Consider the following 17,497-nt stretch of genomic DNA (forward strand, 5'->3'; position numbering starts at 1 on the left):
TAATATGAATTAATTACCCATGATACACTGGGTGTATTGTCTCCGACTGGTTAATGCATACTTGGTGACTCCGTACACAAACGCAATAAACTCAATATCGTCCAGTTTTGCGCAAATATATTAAATTGAACACTAATCGAGGTCATTGAGACATTTGAAAAAAATAAAACGTTCGGTATATTCTGATTATTAACGTATAAGGCTGCAGTAGACAACTTAGATCAACCCACACAGAGGAACGATGTCAACACGTACTTGTAAACAAACCACGGCATTTGATGTAATAAACACAAACAGCCTAAGTACCTTTTAATACCAACGAATTAATGAAAAAGAAAATGTGGGTATTCTTTATGTTATTGATAAATGTGTTAAGTATTGAAAACATTAACACTAGATGTATTATCCCCGGCTTGTTTAAATGTATTAAACTGAAAACTAATCGAGGTCATTCTGATTTTTTTAAAGAGAAATTCTTAGCATTTTGGTATTCACAGACTATTAACGTACTATATTTTATGATAATATGCATTATTTACAAAATTACTTACCCATGATACACTGGGTGTATTGTCCCCGACTATTTAATGCATACTTAGAGACTCCGTACACAAAGTCAATAAACTCAATGTCGTCCAGTTTTGGGCAAATGTATTAAATTGAATCGAGGTCATTGAGACCTTTAAAAAATTAAAAAGTTCGGTATATACTGAATATTAACGTGTAAGGCTGCAGTAGACAACCTAGATCAAACACACAGATGAACGATTTTAACACGAACGTGTAAACAAACTACGGTATATGATGTAATAAATAAAAACAAGCCTAAGTACCTTTTAATACCAACGAATTAATGTAAAAGAAAATTAGGGTATTCTTTATGTTATTGATAAATGTGTTTATTATTGAAAGCATATATGATTTCATTATTACTTGTTATTTATGATTTTTTTTACTGTTTTTTTTTAAAATTATACTTTACACTGAATTGAAACTTATATATATTTTCAATAACTTCATTTCTTTTTTTTTATTAAAAAAAATAATTGCTAAATTAAAAAAACATATATGTGAACAAACTTACTTTTTTGACAGAAGTATCCTATCCAGCCAGGACGGCAGCCATAATCACATGTACCACTGATATCGTTACAGCCATCACACGTGTAACTGTTGATTCATGTCTCAGATCTATCTATCTATCTATCTATCTATCTATCTATCTATCTATCTATCTATCTATCTATCTATCTATCTATCTATCTATCTATCTATCTATCTCTGAATATTTGAAGCGATGTTATTTTTATGAATCATTTCATTAAAGATATGTAATTTTGCTTTATTTGTCGGCCAGACTTTCCTCCGATATACATATCCGACTAGAACAACACTATACACCGTATATATTAAACTTTCAATTCAACATGTATTACAAATGTAATAGTGTGATTAAAGCTAAACTTGAATAGTGCTGCTAAAATCCCGTGTTTTGTGTTGCTTTGATGAAACTTACCGTTTTCCGTGCAAAAGTTACGAAGGTTTATTGAGAACGAGATGAATATCTATTTAATTTAGAGGAATATAGGATTCTAGAAGCGATTTATTTTGATAAAACTGAGATCTTTTGCCTTCCCTTGATATGTTTTATTGATTTGTGGAAACCACGGGGTATTGTTATTGTACCTCATTTTATATTAAGGAATATACGTACGCTATTTATAGTTATCACGCGATAATGCACCGATGTGGCAGTAAGGTACTTCTCGAGTTTGTGGCATTGTCATCTATTAGAAGATAATACCAAGTGTTTGGACTGGTTCAAAACAGTTCTTAAATCTTTAGATTAAGACCCTAAATTGCCTATATGTTTCCTTCACCTACCCGCGTTTCAATCTAACTCTCTATCTATCACTTAATCTTATCTATCAATCTGTATGACTATGTATATGTATAGTAAAATAATTGTACACTTACGAGTTTTACACAAGTCTCCTTGATAATCGGGATCACATCCAGTCAAACATGTGCCATTGATATTGGAACACTGTTTTACATCACGGCATTGTCCACATGTTTCATTGCATTCAGAACCATACAACCCTCTGTCACATACTTCAAACCAAATGTTCAGTCTTTTAAAGTATAGATGTTATATATACTAAATGTATATATCTATTTTCATACAAAATACATGCTCTACTACTCACGAGTTTTACACAAGTCCCCTAGATAACCAGCATCACACCCAGTCAAACATGTTCCATTGATATTGGAACACTGGTTTACGTCACGGCAGTGTCCACATGTTTCATTGCATTCAGAACCGTACAACCCTCTGTCACAGGCTACAAATCAAATGTTCACTCCTTTAAAGCGTAGATGTTATATGTACTATATATTTATTTTCAAACAAAGTATTCTACATGCGCATCTTCTCACGAGTTTACACAAGCCCCTAAATAATTATCATCACATCAAGTCATGTTCCAATCGCGACAGTGTCCACATGTTTCATTGCATTCGGATCCAAATGATCCTTCGTCGCAAGCTTTACAATAAGTCAGTATAATTGTGTACACGTATTCGGAAATCACAGTCAAGCTATGAGTTAATACTCTGATTATTACAGAAAAGGTATAGACAACTCCCTTCTTAGCAGGTTACAGTACCTTTTCTGCACAGTCGCGTCCTTTATATTTCGAAAGAAAACAAAATATTTTTGGCGAACTAGTGGAAAATAGAATTTGCTTTTGTAACTTTAAATGACTGTAGATTTTAAAAAAAATTGTTGGATATTTTAAATGAACGCCATTTATACTTCAGATTTTAGCTAATCTATACTTATATATTAAAACATTTTGCAAATAAACTACAAAATGCCTGCATGAGAGTGCTTGCGTTTACCTTCAATAAATAATACAGGTTATATGATGCCCGTAAGGTATAATTTAATTTTAAATGAAACGAAAATGAAAGTAGGTTTATGATTAATTTCGATAAACAAGCCCGAAATAGCAAGAATGAGAGTTAGGTGGTGGAAACGCTTTGGCGGATCCAAGTCAGGGATAGTCTCGATCAAAATATATAATTGCAAGGAAATAATATTGAATGATTACGTAAATGGTTAATTCATTTACTATGAGCCTATTTAGAGAGAACATAAAAGTTAAGTTTTGACAAATGTTGAATACATAAAATGAGTCAGTTCGTTTCTTTAGTGTGCGATTTTTTATTTGAGACTTGTTGGCTTGCGTAGTACGACCTCTGGTGAGAGAATGGCATAGAACTTTCCAGAAAGGGGTAACCAAGGACGCTAATTTACTAATCAACGAAAAGTGTAGGACCAGTTCATCATGCATCGCTGGGAGATATCTCTTCGATCGGACTTCGATTAATACAAAAGGTTAATAAATGAAATAGAACAACTAATGCGATTTAGTATTAATGAAAAGAACTTTCCAGAACGGGTGCCTAGAAACGGGTTGACTAGTTGACATCATGGTTGATAGTGTAGGGCGAACTAACCATGGGGCAGATACTTTGAATCCGACAACTTTGGTTTAAAATATGCATGCACATGGATAATAATGCATAACCTAGCGTGTTTAAATTTCATAAACGATGCATGCATAAAACGGAGAAGTTTAATGTCACCCCACTCCCTCTTTCAGATTGTTTTAAAAAGCAGTCTTTTATCTGAAAGTCTAATTCTCAGTAATAGAAATTATATATACAATTGACCTAAAGACCCAAATTTAGAGAGAGATACACAACATACCAATTCACTGGAAAAAAGAAGGTTGTTTTTTTCAATTAGCTGCAACAAACGAGATTAAGGCCACGTACATGTATATTATCCATTTAAGTTTAGATTTGTTTACCCCTGCCCGCTCCTCAAAATATACATGCAGTTTGTTTTTTTTTTCAGTTATAGAGGATAAGATAAAGAAAAAAAAAGAACAAAAAATATGGTTCAACATATTAAGCATTATATCATAATGTTTAAAGTGTTAATTCCCGTGCTTCCGCGGGTAATAATCTAGTTAGGATTTCAGAGTGGATTACAAATGATTTTCAAAACAAGTTAACGTTATATGAGTCTTTAAAGCGTTCATTTCTTAAAGGGATGTGTGTGAAAATAACGTTATCTGATCTCTATTCTTTCTAAGTGGTCAATGTGTTAACTTTCATATGAATCTATAGCAAATGTATGTCCCCGGCGCGAAGCTCTGGCAAGAAAAGCGCGCTCTAAAAACCAGTGCGCGAATAGAAAACAAAACCAAACTATCCACTACTTAAAGGTCTTACGCAAGGAAATAGCCAATCAAACTGAACTTAGAACTTAGTCAATTGTAGTTCCATATATATAGAGACAATTTCTTTTCTTTCTTCCTTTTTTCGCACCTTATTTTAGGCCTATAGTATTGATTTTGGACTCAGTGGCTAGGAGAATTATTACTTTAGGGGAATTGTCACACTAATTTCAGTGGGACTATTTTTTTAGATGCGCATGATGCAACTTCCTGGATGGTGCTGAGCCTGTTTGTCAACATGTGGAACCCACGTGTACTTGGGGGTAGGTATGTTTACTCTCAATTATCTCTCTTAGAAACCGCTTAAGGCGTTATTTTTCTGATCTGAAATTTATTAAGCATTTAACTAAAATTTCTCTTTCATGAATTATATGCTGAGAGTATAGTTAATTAATTAACTGAATTAAAGCTATTTAGTAACATATAGTGAAATTAATTCCTTGTGTGAGACCTAACCATCAGTTCACTAAAATTTTTATATATGATTTGTTTAGCTGTAAACTTCTTTTAAGGAAAAAATCCATATATTTTACCATTTAAATGTGTGATGTTCTTTTATTAGGTCTTTCCACCTTTCAGGTGAAAGACCTATTGTATTTCTTATGTTTTTTATTATTCTTATTTTTTTTCTTCTTTTTTTCCAGGGACAGCTTTTTTATTTCAAAAGATATTGAAACAATTTTTTCTTTATGTTATTGGCCATTAAAAGTTATAGTACCAAATGACCCTTTGCTTGATAACTCCCAGAACTTACAAAGTTATTGCCCTTGTGTACGAAAAGCTTGTTATCGCTACTCCTCTGAAACCATAAGAGATAAAAACTTGGAACTTTTACCAATGTCTTCAGTACACTTGGAGGGTTCCTCAATCTACTAATACCGAAAGGATCCGAGACCCCCTTCTATCAGTTATTGCCCCTGAAAGTATTTCAATTTCCATAAAATCACTTCCAACTTTTTTATTATTTATCATAGAGACTTCGGACCACCTGGGATGGAAGCGTCTACCTTGGCCAAACAAAATGACATAAAGGTCAAAGGTCAAGGTTATCTGAAAATCTCTTAATTAATGAGTTTTTAGATCTCTTTTGTTTAGTGTAGTAAAGAAAAACTTTTTCATGGATGCAATAGGACATGTTAAGACATTTTAAAATATATCCCCTTGCCTCCTTCTTTTAAATAGTTACAGAGTTATTGCCCCTTTTGTACGAAAAGCTTGTTATCGCTACTCCTCTGAAACCATAAGAGATAGAAACTTGAAACTTTTACCAATGTCTTCAGTACACTTAGAGGGTTCTTCAATCTATTCATACCGAAAGGATCTGAGCCCCCATTCTAGTAGTTATTGCCCCTGAAAGTATTAACATTTCTATAAAACCACTTCCAACTTTTTTATTACTTATCATAGAGACTTTGGACCACTTGGGATGGAAGTGTCTACCTTGGCCGAACAAAATGACATAAAGGTCAAAGGTCAAGGTCATCTTAAAATCTCTTAATTAATGAGTTTTTGTATCTCTTTTGTTTAGGATGGTAGAGAAAAACTTTTTCATGGATGTAGTAGGACATCGTAAGACATTTCAAAATATCCCCTTTGACCCTTACCATGTAACAATTATAGAGTTATTGCCCCTATTGTACAAAATGCTTGTTATCGCCACTCCTCATTAACCGTTAGAGATAGAAACTTGAAACTTTTACTAATGTATTCAGTATACTTGGACGCTTCTTCAGTCTACTCATACCGACAGGATCCAAAGTCCCTTTTTAGCAGTTATTTCCCCTGAAAGTTTCGAACATTCAATAAAAAACACAAATAACCTTTGAATCAATAATCATAAATACATCGGACCACTTGGTATTGAAGCGTCTACCTTGTCAGATGAAAATGACATAAAGGTCAAAGGTCAAGGTCAAGCAATAATAAATTGCTTACTTAATCTTTTGACACTTTTTTCTGAAGTAACGCAGATTAGAAAATACTTTTTTCTATTGAAGCAATCCTATTTTAAACATAAAACACAATGAGGTGGAAAGACCTCTAATTGTTCGAGAACAATTAGTCTACTAGTTTTTATTATTTTTTATAAAAAAGTTTTTCTTATGAAAAAGATTAAAATAGTCTAAAAATAACCACGACAATCGACCTCTCTTAAATCTATTCATAATTTATCTAGAATGCAAACATATCGAAAATTATAAACTTAATGTAAACATTTAATTAATTGCTACGCAACTTTTTGCAGAGTTAAACACAAAATATCCTAGATTATTTTGTGAAATTGCAAATCAATATTACTGAACGATTTTTATTTGCATACGTCGCACTGTTAATTGCAAAGGTTTTAAATGTTTAGACTATAGCCGTACAATGTTAATCATATTTTATTTTCATTAGAGTGGCACATAGGCAGTTTTACCTAGTTCACATCGGTAACCTTGATGTCCAGGTTTACAGTCCTGGCAGGTGCCCGTCTCTATGTGACAGTACTGACAGTTAACGTCTGGACAGGGGAGGCTATTGTTTGACCCGTAACATCCGGTAGTAGGACATCCTGTATAATGAATATCATTCGTGATTAGTAGAACTTAATAGTATAATTCCGATAAAATGTTTCTCTTATGATGAATAACATTATTAGTTTTTAAATAGTCTTTCAATAAATTTTATGTTAAACTTAAAGGCTACTTTAGGGTTTAAAAATTTGCACCATGCGATAAAACTTATTTTCAGATGGTTTATATCAAATGTCAATGTAGAGCCATGTGAACTCACACTTGACAATAATTTAAAAAGAACTTACTTGAATAGACATTTTTTTCTTTTTTTTTTCAACTTGATCACTATCGTGCGTAAAAAATACAAACACTGAGCCTTTCACCAACAAACAAAGGACCATATGTCATCAGTTTGTTATTTGTTATTGATATATCACGTCATGTACCTTAACTTATAAAAAGCGGTATAACATTACTCACCATACACCTCCAGCTCACAGAGGTAGGTACCAACATTATCAGAGTAGCCATCAGGATAGGTAACTATAGGTAGTCTCTCGTTGTAGTAAATGACGTACTGTCCATGTACAGGACAGGTTGTGGTGAAGACAGCAGGTATGGTGTCTACTGTAAAGTTGTCGTCCTTGTAACACAGTGTTCCCTGTAGTCTGTCTGTTGTATTGGAGACGTACACAGAAAATCCAAGGAAATACTCAGTAAGAAAACTAGAAGGACCTGCATTAAATGTTAATCAATTATTGATGGACGTACATAATCATGTAGCTAGACAAAGTTCAACAAACATATGGTGTTAAAGACAACTTATGATGTCGTATCTGTAAAAGAGGATACCCAGTATTGTGATTGTTGTACTTTTTTAAACATTGTAAAAAAATGAAGGGTTTGTAGTAAAATTAGATAACTATAGTACCTATTTGTGTTTGATTTGCTTGTTTAGCTAAAAAAAAAAACAACATAAGATGAACGGTATTTCATTCATTCTGTTTTCTGTAGTCTGTCTATTATATTGAGTAAGTACAAAGTAATTGCATAAAGCACTCTTGACATTAAATGAAATTACAGTAAACATAAAACATAATATTTATTTCTTATTTTCGATTTTTTAATTAATAAAGCTAGATAATTATTGAAGTGCCTAAATCGCATTCGTTGTATGAGAGACGTGCACAATATGTCTATATAATTTACCTTACATGTAGGATGCAGAAATAAAATCAAAATAAGAAAATTAGTGTCTGCTTACAAAGAGCAGATAAGCGTAATATCACACATTTTAATCTCAGTTCTTAACATCCATCAACTCACACTGAGTATTCATGGGTTGGTCATGAAGAAGTCTAAAGAAGCTTTTAATTCAAGAAAAAACGGTTTGTATTCAGTATCATACCTTTAGTGATTCACGCCAGGGTTCACAATAGAAGTACATGTCCTGTATCGTGCTAACACCTACTGCGACTCTGGACTTATTAATCGTTGCATAGTCATAGTATGGATTTATTTGTTAGGATTCTAACACACTATTATATCTAGGTAAAACTGCACTTTCAAAGATATCTGCGCAGAAATGTTCTGTAGAAATAGCTTATTTCATGAAAAATCGTGGACTTAAATAATACTCATTTACATGTAGACCTAATAGTAAGAAATTCCTGATACATTTCATAGACATTAACTGCTTACATATAGCAGATGTTTAAACACAGTTTAGATTTCAGTTGTTCAACATCCATCAAATGATACTGAGTATGAACACCTTTTAAAAAAAAAAAAGCAGTGTACCAAAGGAGAACGTTCTGTTTACATTGTAAACCATTTCTTCAGACCGCGGCTTACAAGAGAAGTGAGGGTCCTTTATCGTGCTAGCACCTACTGTAACACTGGGCATATCTAACGTTAAATTGTTACGGTATTGATCTATTTTCATATAAATAGTTATAACAAGTGGATTTCAGGTTTACGCATGTTGCATTAGTGATAATTATAATACTGATGTGATATAGTGTCGTTATAATCAGATGTTTATCAGACGTATATATAGTAATTTAGTACTAGTAATAGTGCATCGTTCAACATTTCGTTAAATACCCAATGTTCTTGAATTTTTATTTTATTTAAATGCTGACATTACTTATAATAATCAAAATAACAAACTCATCATCTTGTTAGTAGGAGAGTTGAATTTTTGATGAGGTTGTGAAGATGTAATTCTAGAAGTTAAATTTCATGGAAACAATTTAATGAAGATAAGTTTCACACACTTTTTGGTTTTACATGATATTGTTTCATACGTGTAACGAACGTATTGATGTACCGTCGTATTTTATTTCAGAACACAATATTCTGATAGACTGTTATACTCGTATAAGAATTTGGGTGACATGTGGGGATAAACACTAAATGTATCGATACAGCTATTGTCGAAGCATATTCATATCTTACTGGACTCTTAGTAAATGTGACTATACCCCATGGTTCATTATCCGTCATGAAGTAGATGGTAATATGGTGGATGCTGTGGATGGTGGTCAGGTTCACCCACCAGGTGGCGGTTTGTCTCCTAAATGCTCGAGCACATTGCCCTCCAACAATACTCAGGTCTGATTTACGTCCGTCTACAGCGTTTCTGGCGTCATATATGTCGATACCTATAGAGTACTGTTGGTATGCTGGTTTGTTGAGGGCGACATTAACTGTTTCGAAGTAAAAACAAAAAACCTCGCTAAACAGTGTTAAGCTACAATTCGTTAAAAAAAGAAATGTATATTAATATGGAAATTGATTTTTTTTTATAAGTCATTTCATTTCTAAATCAATCTTCTACTTATTACAATCATATGTATAACAACATCGTTTAAAGGTATAATAAAAACCGGACGATTTTGATAAATAGATATATGCACCCACATTGTTTTCCCATCTTCGCTTTTAGCGGACATTAATTTTTCTTTAATTTACATTGTACACAATGAGTGCATCGTGTATTGTTTTATATCATCCGTATATATATTCATTAAAGTTTTCGAGTATCAGTTGATGGCTGTGAATGAAATGTTTAGAAAATATACAATGTCTGAGTTATCGGCACGATAATTAGTCATGCACGTCATTAATTAACACCTAACATTGAAAACAAATAAATGAACAATATGTTTAAAAAAAATATTCGACACTCAATTTAATTCTCAGATCCAGTGCAAGAACCAATTCACGCCGTTAACAAAATATAAGGAAATGAAGCGTCATAGTTCAAACTAATTGGCTGTGCAACAATGAGATTTTCTTTTCTTATTGACAATCTAAGCGTTTTGTTTTCGATTAGGAAATATTGACATAGTACAATATTATAATATAACACACGTTTCATTTTTCCGATATCATGATCCATGTACGTGTATTTAGATACAGTAATCAGAGCAAATATCCGTAACTTAAAAAAATCTGTCGAGTCAAACGAACAAAAATTTTCTTTTTGAATATCAAAATTTCACCAACTACATGTATACAATAATCGGGCCGATTTTATCATAAACAAATGTAAATTAAACATATAAAAGATCTGGCTCACCATAACCGTTAGCAAAGGCAAAAACTCCAACACTCACAAACATTGCATACATCTTTGTGACGAGCCCGGACAACAGAAATCAAATCAAGAAACACACCCGACTCTTGAATTCTGTTTATAGTTTCACGTAGTCATTCGTTAAAAAAGTGTGACGTAGAAGAGGGTCTTAACCCCCCAAATTATCGAAGTTGACTAATTTGCAGATATCGTTTAAGTAAAAAATGTCGACTTTGTAATGTTATAATATTATAACGCATTTCCTCTTTTAAAAACAAATTTTAATGGTAAGTACTTAATTATTGTCGTTTAATTAAATGAAATAAAACGGGGAAAGGGATTGCTCTTTAAAATTTACAAAAATAGCACGGAGATATCGCCTTTAGCATGTTCCTGGTTCTCGCCTGTAGCATGTTCCTGGTTATCGACACGCCGGTATTATCAAGATAGTCATCACAGATATATCACTTGGAAGATAATGTTAAATATAACTTTGTCCTATTAGACGTTTTTCTGTTGGTGTGATTAGTATATAACAGAGAAAATAGAGAAAATGTAGACAGTTTAAAGTATGATGTTAAGCATTATAAAAAACAATGTATGAGATATAACATTGACCAGCCTGGTAAAAAATGAATAAATGTTATGACGATAACAAAAAGCATTAATTCATAACTAAGCGAATCGACCATTGGCAAGGTCCAAACTAAATGTGCAGTTTTATTCAACAACATCATTTTAATAATTTTGATTGAATTTGATTGACAAAAGATTGATAAAGCTAATGTATAGCCTATTTATAAGATATTGCTTTAATTATACGACTTAACAACCTGTTGTTAACAAAAAAAGAGCAGTTTAATATTTTGCGCGTGGTGTAAAATGCACACTGCCAATTTATACCTGGTCCCACAGTTACCAACACTTGAGTTTCCTACACGTATATTTTGAATGATACGTGCAAAGATTTAAGCTCAGTGACCCTTGGCTAAAGAGTTTGACTTGAAGAAATAGAATAAAGTTTGGGAATGAATTTTGTAACAATTTTTTTTAAATTAATTTTGTAACTATTTTTTTGTCCAGTTTATTAAAATAATATTGAGCAAATTTTCATGTTGGATAATATTTTTTTCCATTATTCATCTTATAAAAATGATATCTATCAAGAATTCTGAGAGTATTGCATAAGCAATGAGTGCATCGTGTATTGTTTTATATCATCCGTATATATATTCATTAAAGTTTTCGAGTATCAATTGATGGCTGTGAATGAAATATTTAGAAAATATACAATGTCTGAGTTATCGGCACGATAATTAGGCGTCATTTTTTTTTATAATTTAAAATATCACCCATTATGACAAACTTTTGATGCTCCGCAGATTCATACCATGTAGAATGTTTTAAATAATATACAACCCATTGTAAAGTCATGCACGTCATTAATTAACACCTAACATTGAAAACAAATAAATGAACAATATGTTTAAAAAAAATTCCGACATTCAATTTAATTCTCAGATCCAGTGCAAGAACCAATTCACGCCGTTAACAAAATATAAGGAAATGAAGCGTCATAGTTCAAACTAATTGGCTGTGCAACAATGAGATTTTCTTTTCTTATTGACAATCTAAGCGTTTTGTTTTCGATTAGGAAATATTGACATAGTACAATATTATAATATAACACACGTTTCATTTTTCCGATATCATGATCCATGTACGTGTATTTAGATACAGTAATCAGAGCAAATATCCGTTACTTAAAAAAATCTGTCGAGTCAAACGAACAAAAATTTTCTTTTTGAATATCAAAATTTCACCAACTACATGTATACAATAATCGGGCCGATTTTATCATACACAAATGTAAATTAAACATATAAAAGATCTGGCTCACCATAACCGTTAGCAAAGGCAAAAACTCCAACACTCACAAACACTGCATACATCTTTGTGACGAGCCCGGACAACAGAAATCAAATCAAGAAACACACCCGACTCTTGAATTCTGTTTATAGTTTCACGTAGACATTCGTTAAACAGTGTGACGTAGAAGAGGGTCTTAACCCCCCAAATTATCGAAGTTGACTAATTTGCAGATATCGTTGAAGTAAAAAATGTCGACTTTGTAATGTTATAATATTATAACGCATTTCCTCTTTTAAAAACAAATATGTCAAATATGCATAAGCAATACACGTTCCCTACCGGTTTGTGGAAATTGTGAAAACAATGCAATGTTATGCAGAATATCGAACCCGAACATTAAAAAAAAGGAATAAAAAATCAATTTTCTGGAGAATATGTCAACCAGACGCTACAAAAGTGTAAACTTGATCTGTAGTTTGACATTTTGAAGATATTTAGCAAAGAACTGCGAACGCTAACGCCCGTTTCCCGCCTACATTTTACTTCCAGATAATGATATCGTTCGCAGTCCTTTCATATTATTCCTTAAACGCATAAAGAAAAAAAAGTGTGGAAAACTGAAGTGGGACAGACAGACCGACAGACGGACGAACTGACGGACGCAGAGGAAAGCAATAGTCCCGTCCCCTCTGGTGAAAACGAGTAAGGGACTAATAATAGTTGATCATTTTCAAGGTAATACAACACTAGTGAACGGATGCAAATTACAAAATGTAGACAAGTTTAATATGGTATATCCAAAATGTATCTATTTATTTCACTGTTTGTCTTTAATTGGTAGTATTAATTTTCCAAGTCAAACGCGGACTACTTATAATTATTTTCGGTGTGTATTGTATTGTTTATTACCAAGAACCATACGATTCATGGGTTTAACATATATACTTAAGTAAAGTGAACAAACATGTAAACATTTTTAAAAAACAAAACAAAAAAAAAAGACCATAACGATCTTGTATTAGACTGTGTGTGGACATAGCAGTCTGCAAAATGTACATCACATAAGTAAAAAGGATAGGGAAGAGTATATTCTCAAAACAAAACCAGTAATATAATTTTATCGTAATTTTGAGCATTAATATAGTTATATTCCCTAATTGCCCACTCTTTGATATTCTTTGTTGAAAGTAATTGAAAAAGTTTATAGACAGAAGGTTTATCATAGTAATATTCTCAAAACAATTCTTTTTTGTCGGTTTCCAATTCCATTCTTTGTTTTTCACCGTTTTAATGAATCTCGGTAAACATAACACACCATATATAAAGGAATACAATATCTACCGACTCAACAGTACTCAAAACCTCTAAATTGCTCGATTGTGATTAAATGACAATCACTAACTGTCTCAAAATTTCGACATCTCAAAAATACATTTTCGAAGCAAAGCAACGCCAGCCTCTATAAGTATTGAGAAGAGATCAGGTGCCTATGAGGAGTATTCATCCACTGCCGACCAATAAAAACAAATTCTAATCTGTTTCTCCCAACCAAGACTAGTAAAGAAACATTCATGAACATTTTTTTTTTTTATTTTGTATATGACTTCAAGTGGGACCTATATTTAATGACAAGACTCTTTACCCACCGAATGTGATATCTTCTGGTTTGCTAGTATTCATAAACATTTCTTGATTATGTACATAATTTCAAATGGGCACTTTCTTTTGCAGAAATCATAGACAACACTAGTCACCCATCGAATGTTAAAGGTTGAAATCTTCTGGTTTGCTAGTATTCATAAACATCCCCTTATTATGTACATACGAGGGCTGTCCAAAAAGTTCGTGGACAATCGCGTTTTTGTCATTTTAAACGGGTTTATATATGCATATTGTATACCAAAATATTTGTCATAAAATTCCAAATCAGATTAAAGTGGTTTTGAATGTTTCATTAAAATTAAACTTAAATTATACTGTATTAAAATGACGCGAAAAGCACGAACGGCCCATTGTCAAAATTGTCCAAACTTCGAGATTGAATTTTAAGATATGAATATAAACAGTATTTTTAATACAGGTAAAAACGTCAAAATATTCAACTGTGACGTAGTCAGAATTGTGAACGTCATTTTCATACGTCATTTAAAGCCGTTTTTAATTGGGCAGAGGATATTTCAAGGAGTTAACGGCAAGAACATGTCTTTGAAAACGCCAGAAAAAGCGACGTCGGCGGATCGCATGGAACAGCGCACCATCATTAAATTCTGCGTAGACTCGGGGAAAACACCTATCGAAACGAAACAAATGATGGAGAACACAAAAAGGCATCGTCACATATCAAGATCACTAGTCTACAAGTGGCACAAACGATTTTCGGATGGAGTTTGCGATTTAAAAGACGCTGAAAGAAGTGGAAGGCCTTTGCTTTGTGACGATATAATGAAATCCCACATTCATGACATTGTCATGAAGGACAGACGTCTGACGTTAAGAGAAGTCGCGTCAATAAGTGATGTTAGCAAATCTTCGTTTATCCGATGAGCACAAAAAAGACGAATGCAGACAAGTAAGGCTTTCATACAGAATTTCAAAAGAGGAGGAGAGAAGTGGCTTGACAGAATCATTACTACGGACGAGACTTGGCTGCATCATTATGATCCAGAAACAAAAACAGAATCCAGCATTTGGAAACACCGGGGTTAACCAGCAACGAAAAAGGCAAAGGTTGCGAAATCCATGGGTAAACAAATGTACATATTCTTTGCTGATCGGCACGGAATGATTTTGGTCAACGCTGTACCCTCCGGTCAGACGGCATACTACTCCAAGGTAGAGAACTACCTATTTCATCACATTCAAATTGTAATTACAGATTTAAACACGTCCATTTCGTTACATTTAGCATATCGTAATTCATAAATTTAATACCCGGACATTCTAATCTTAATTTTGATTTATTTAATTACTATATATATATGAATAAATTCACATATTCTAAAGCCACATACAGTGTACCAAACGAAACATTGGTTTTATTTATTACAGGTGTTACGCCGCGACTTAGTTAAGGCAATTAAGAAAAAACGCCCTGCCATGGCTGTGGACCTTGGAAATATCATCCTACACCAAGATAATGCACCAGCACATACAGCAACTTCCACGTGTCTGGAAATCGAACTCCTAGGATACGATCTTCTTGAACACCCGCCGTACAGTCCGGATCTTGCTCCGATGGATTTTGCAATTTTTCCTTTCATCAAATCACAGCTAAGATGAGTAAAATTTGAGGATTCTGATGAACTTAAATATGCTACTCGGACCATTGTATCTAAAATCGACAGTAAATGGTATTCGGATGTGTTCGATTCATGGCTAAGAAGGTGTGAGAAGTGTTTGCAGTGCAAAGGTGACTACGTTGAAAATTTAACAGAAACCAACGCGCTACGTACGACGTTATAAAAACGTCGTGTAACCGTCAGACTGGGCCGTGCGGCCTGTACAGGCAATGTTTTGTAGTGATAACTACATTATGAGAATGAACATTGTTCTGATTTTTATACACATGCATTATTATAGTCTATATTAAAATATTTTAATACTTTTCTAAATATAGCGTCGTTATTTAGAATGAAATTACATGTGTCCACGAACTTTTTGGACAACCCTCGTAATTTCAATTGGACACTCTCCTAAGCAGAAATTATGAAAACGAATCGTCACTCTCCGAATGTGAATAGATTGATATCTTATAGTGTGCTAGTATTCATAAATATATTCTGTATTGTCTACAAAACTTCAAGTGAGTCTCCAACTAACAGAAATCGTTCACAAGACACATCACCAAAAAGAACCATTGGTTTTTATCTGTGTACTAGTATCAAAAACAATTCGTGAAAATTGCGTGATATTTTACTTATTATTTTATTTACCTGTTTAATGATTAAACATTTTAAGATGACATGTGATGATAACAAACAGTGTTCAAAATCAAACATCCAAATGAAAAAAAAAACACATAACAGGAGCAGCGACTTCTAAAAATAAAATAGAGGTAGGATCAGGTGCCGTTGCGATGAATGAGCATCCTCTCCTGACCAGCCTGAGCCGCTGTGTGCTCTTTGTCATAAAACTGAATAATCCGTACACAATTAGATGATTGTTTACGTTCTAACAATAAGTATAAAAAAACGTCAGTCCACATGCGACAGAGTGTAAGATTCTATTTGCTGACAAGGTCGTTGTATCGAATATAAAACTTGCAAAAAGATGACTTCAATCGAGAATGTTTAGTCCTAGGTTATCAAATCGTTTACCAATGTTTTGTCTCGCCTAGAAAATGTTCATACGAAGAGCATACCCCTGCGTGTCGAATTAACTCTATATACAGGTGTTGAAAGTATACTGCTACAGTGCTGCCATCACGAAAGTTGAGATGGATACAAATAGGATAGGATGCACGATACATGATAGAAATATAAAAGTTAAGTTCTATTCTATACTATCACTATTGTAATAAAAAAAAAACAACTAAAAACTATCAAAAAATCCTTAGGAAACAAAACGCGACACTGTCAAAATAAATCCTTAGAGGCCCCGAGGACGGCCTTAAGATTTCAAAATGTCGTGAAGTCTGCAAGTAGGTATTTTGTTTTCGATGTTTGAATCAATTAAATCATTATCAGGTGTTTAGTAAATTCAATCAATATTTTGCAATAATCTCCACATGCATCGTTTAACATTGCTGCACATGTTAATGTTATGATTTTGATTTAATATACACCCGCTCCAAAGAAAAGGAGGGGGTTATTCTGTTTTACCCTAGTCTGTCTGTCTGTTTTTCCTTCTGTCTGTCTGTATCCGTCCGTCCGTTTGTCTTTCCGCCCTTATGTCTGTCTCTTCGTTACAAAACATTCTGTCGCATTTTTCTCAGCAATTATTAATCGCAGATGCCTGATATTTTAACAAACTATTTGTTTAAAGATGCCATATTATTTGAAATATTTTTGTACAAATTGGACGTCAACTTTGTTTATTTTTAGCCTAATTGTCAAACAATTTTTTACAGATGCCTGAAATTTTAGCACACTATTTGTTTAGGCATGCCATTTTGCGGGATACATTTTTGCACTAATTAGATATAAACTCCCTTTTTAGTGAAGTCTTTGCTTATTTTGATTATGCACGCCAGGGCGGAAGTATTACTAGTGAGCATTGGCTCACAGATA

At 33.2% G+C, this 17,497-nt stretch overlaps 1 protein-coding gene across 2 annotated transcripts; it reads right to left on the reverse strand.

Annotated features, from left to right (window-relative positions):
* Window positions 1–1,078: 1,078 nt before the first annotated feature.
* On the reverse strand, window positions 1,079–12,447 carry LOC128171517 (multiple epidermal growth factor-like domains protein 10). Of its 2 annotated transcripts, none has more exons than XM_052837295.1 (6): window positions 12,298–12,447; window positions 9,301–9,525; window positions 7,295–7,549; window positions 6,736–6,870; window positions 2,211–2,348; window positions 1,079–2,115 (listed from the first exon to the last, which is right to left on the reverse strand). In XM_052837295.1, exons 1-6 carry the CDS (start codon window positions 12,347–12,349, stop codon window positions 1,922–1,924), a joined length of 999 nt encoding a protein of 332 aa, XP_052693255.1. In that variant the 5' UTR covers window positions 12,350–12,447; the 3' UTR covers window positions 1,079–1,921. The 2 variants fall into 2 exon arrangements, with proteins under 2 accessions (XP_052693255.1, XP_052693256.1); XM_052837296.1 differs by lacking the exon at window positions 12,298–12,447 and adding an exon at window positions 10,401–10,501.
* Between the last annotated feature and the right edge of the window lie 5,050 nt (window positions 12,448–17,497).

This window comes from Crassostrea angulata, chromosome 2 (genome assembly GCF_025612915.1).
Source record: "Crassostrea angulata isolate pt1a10 chromosome 2, ASM2561291v2, whole genome shotgun sequence".
Lineage (NCBI taxonomy): Eukaryota > Metazoa > Mollusca > Bivalvia > Ostreida > Ostreidae > Magallana > Magallana angulata.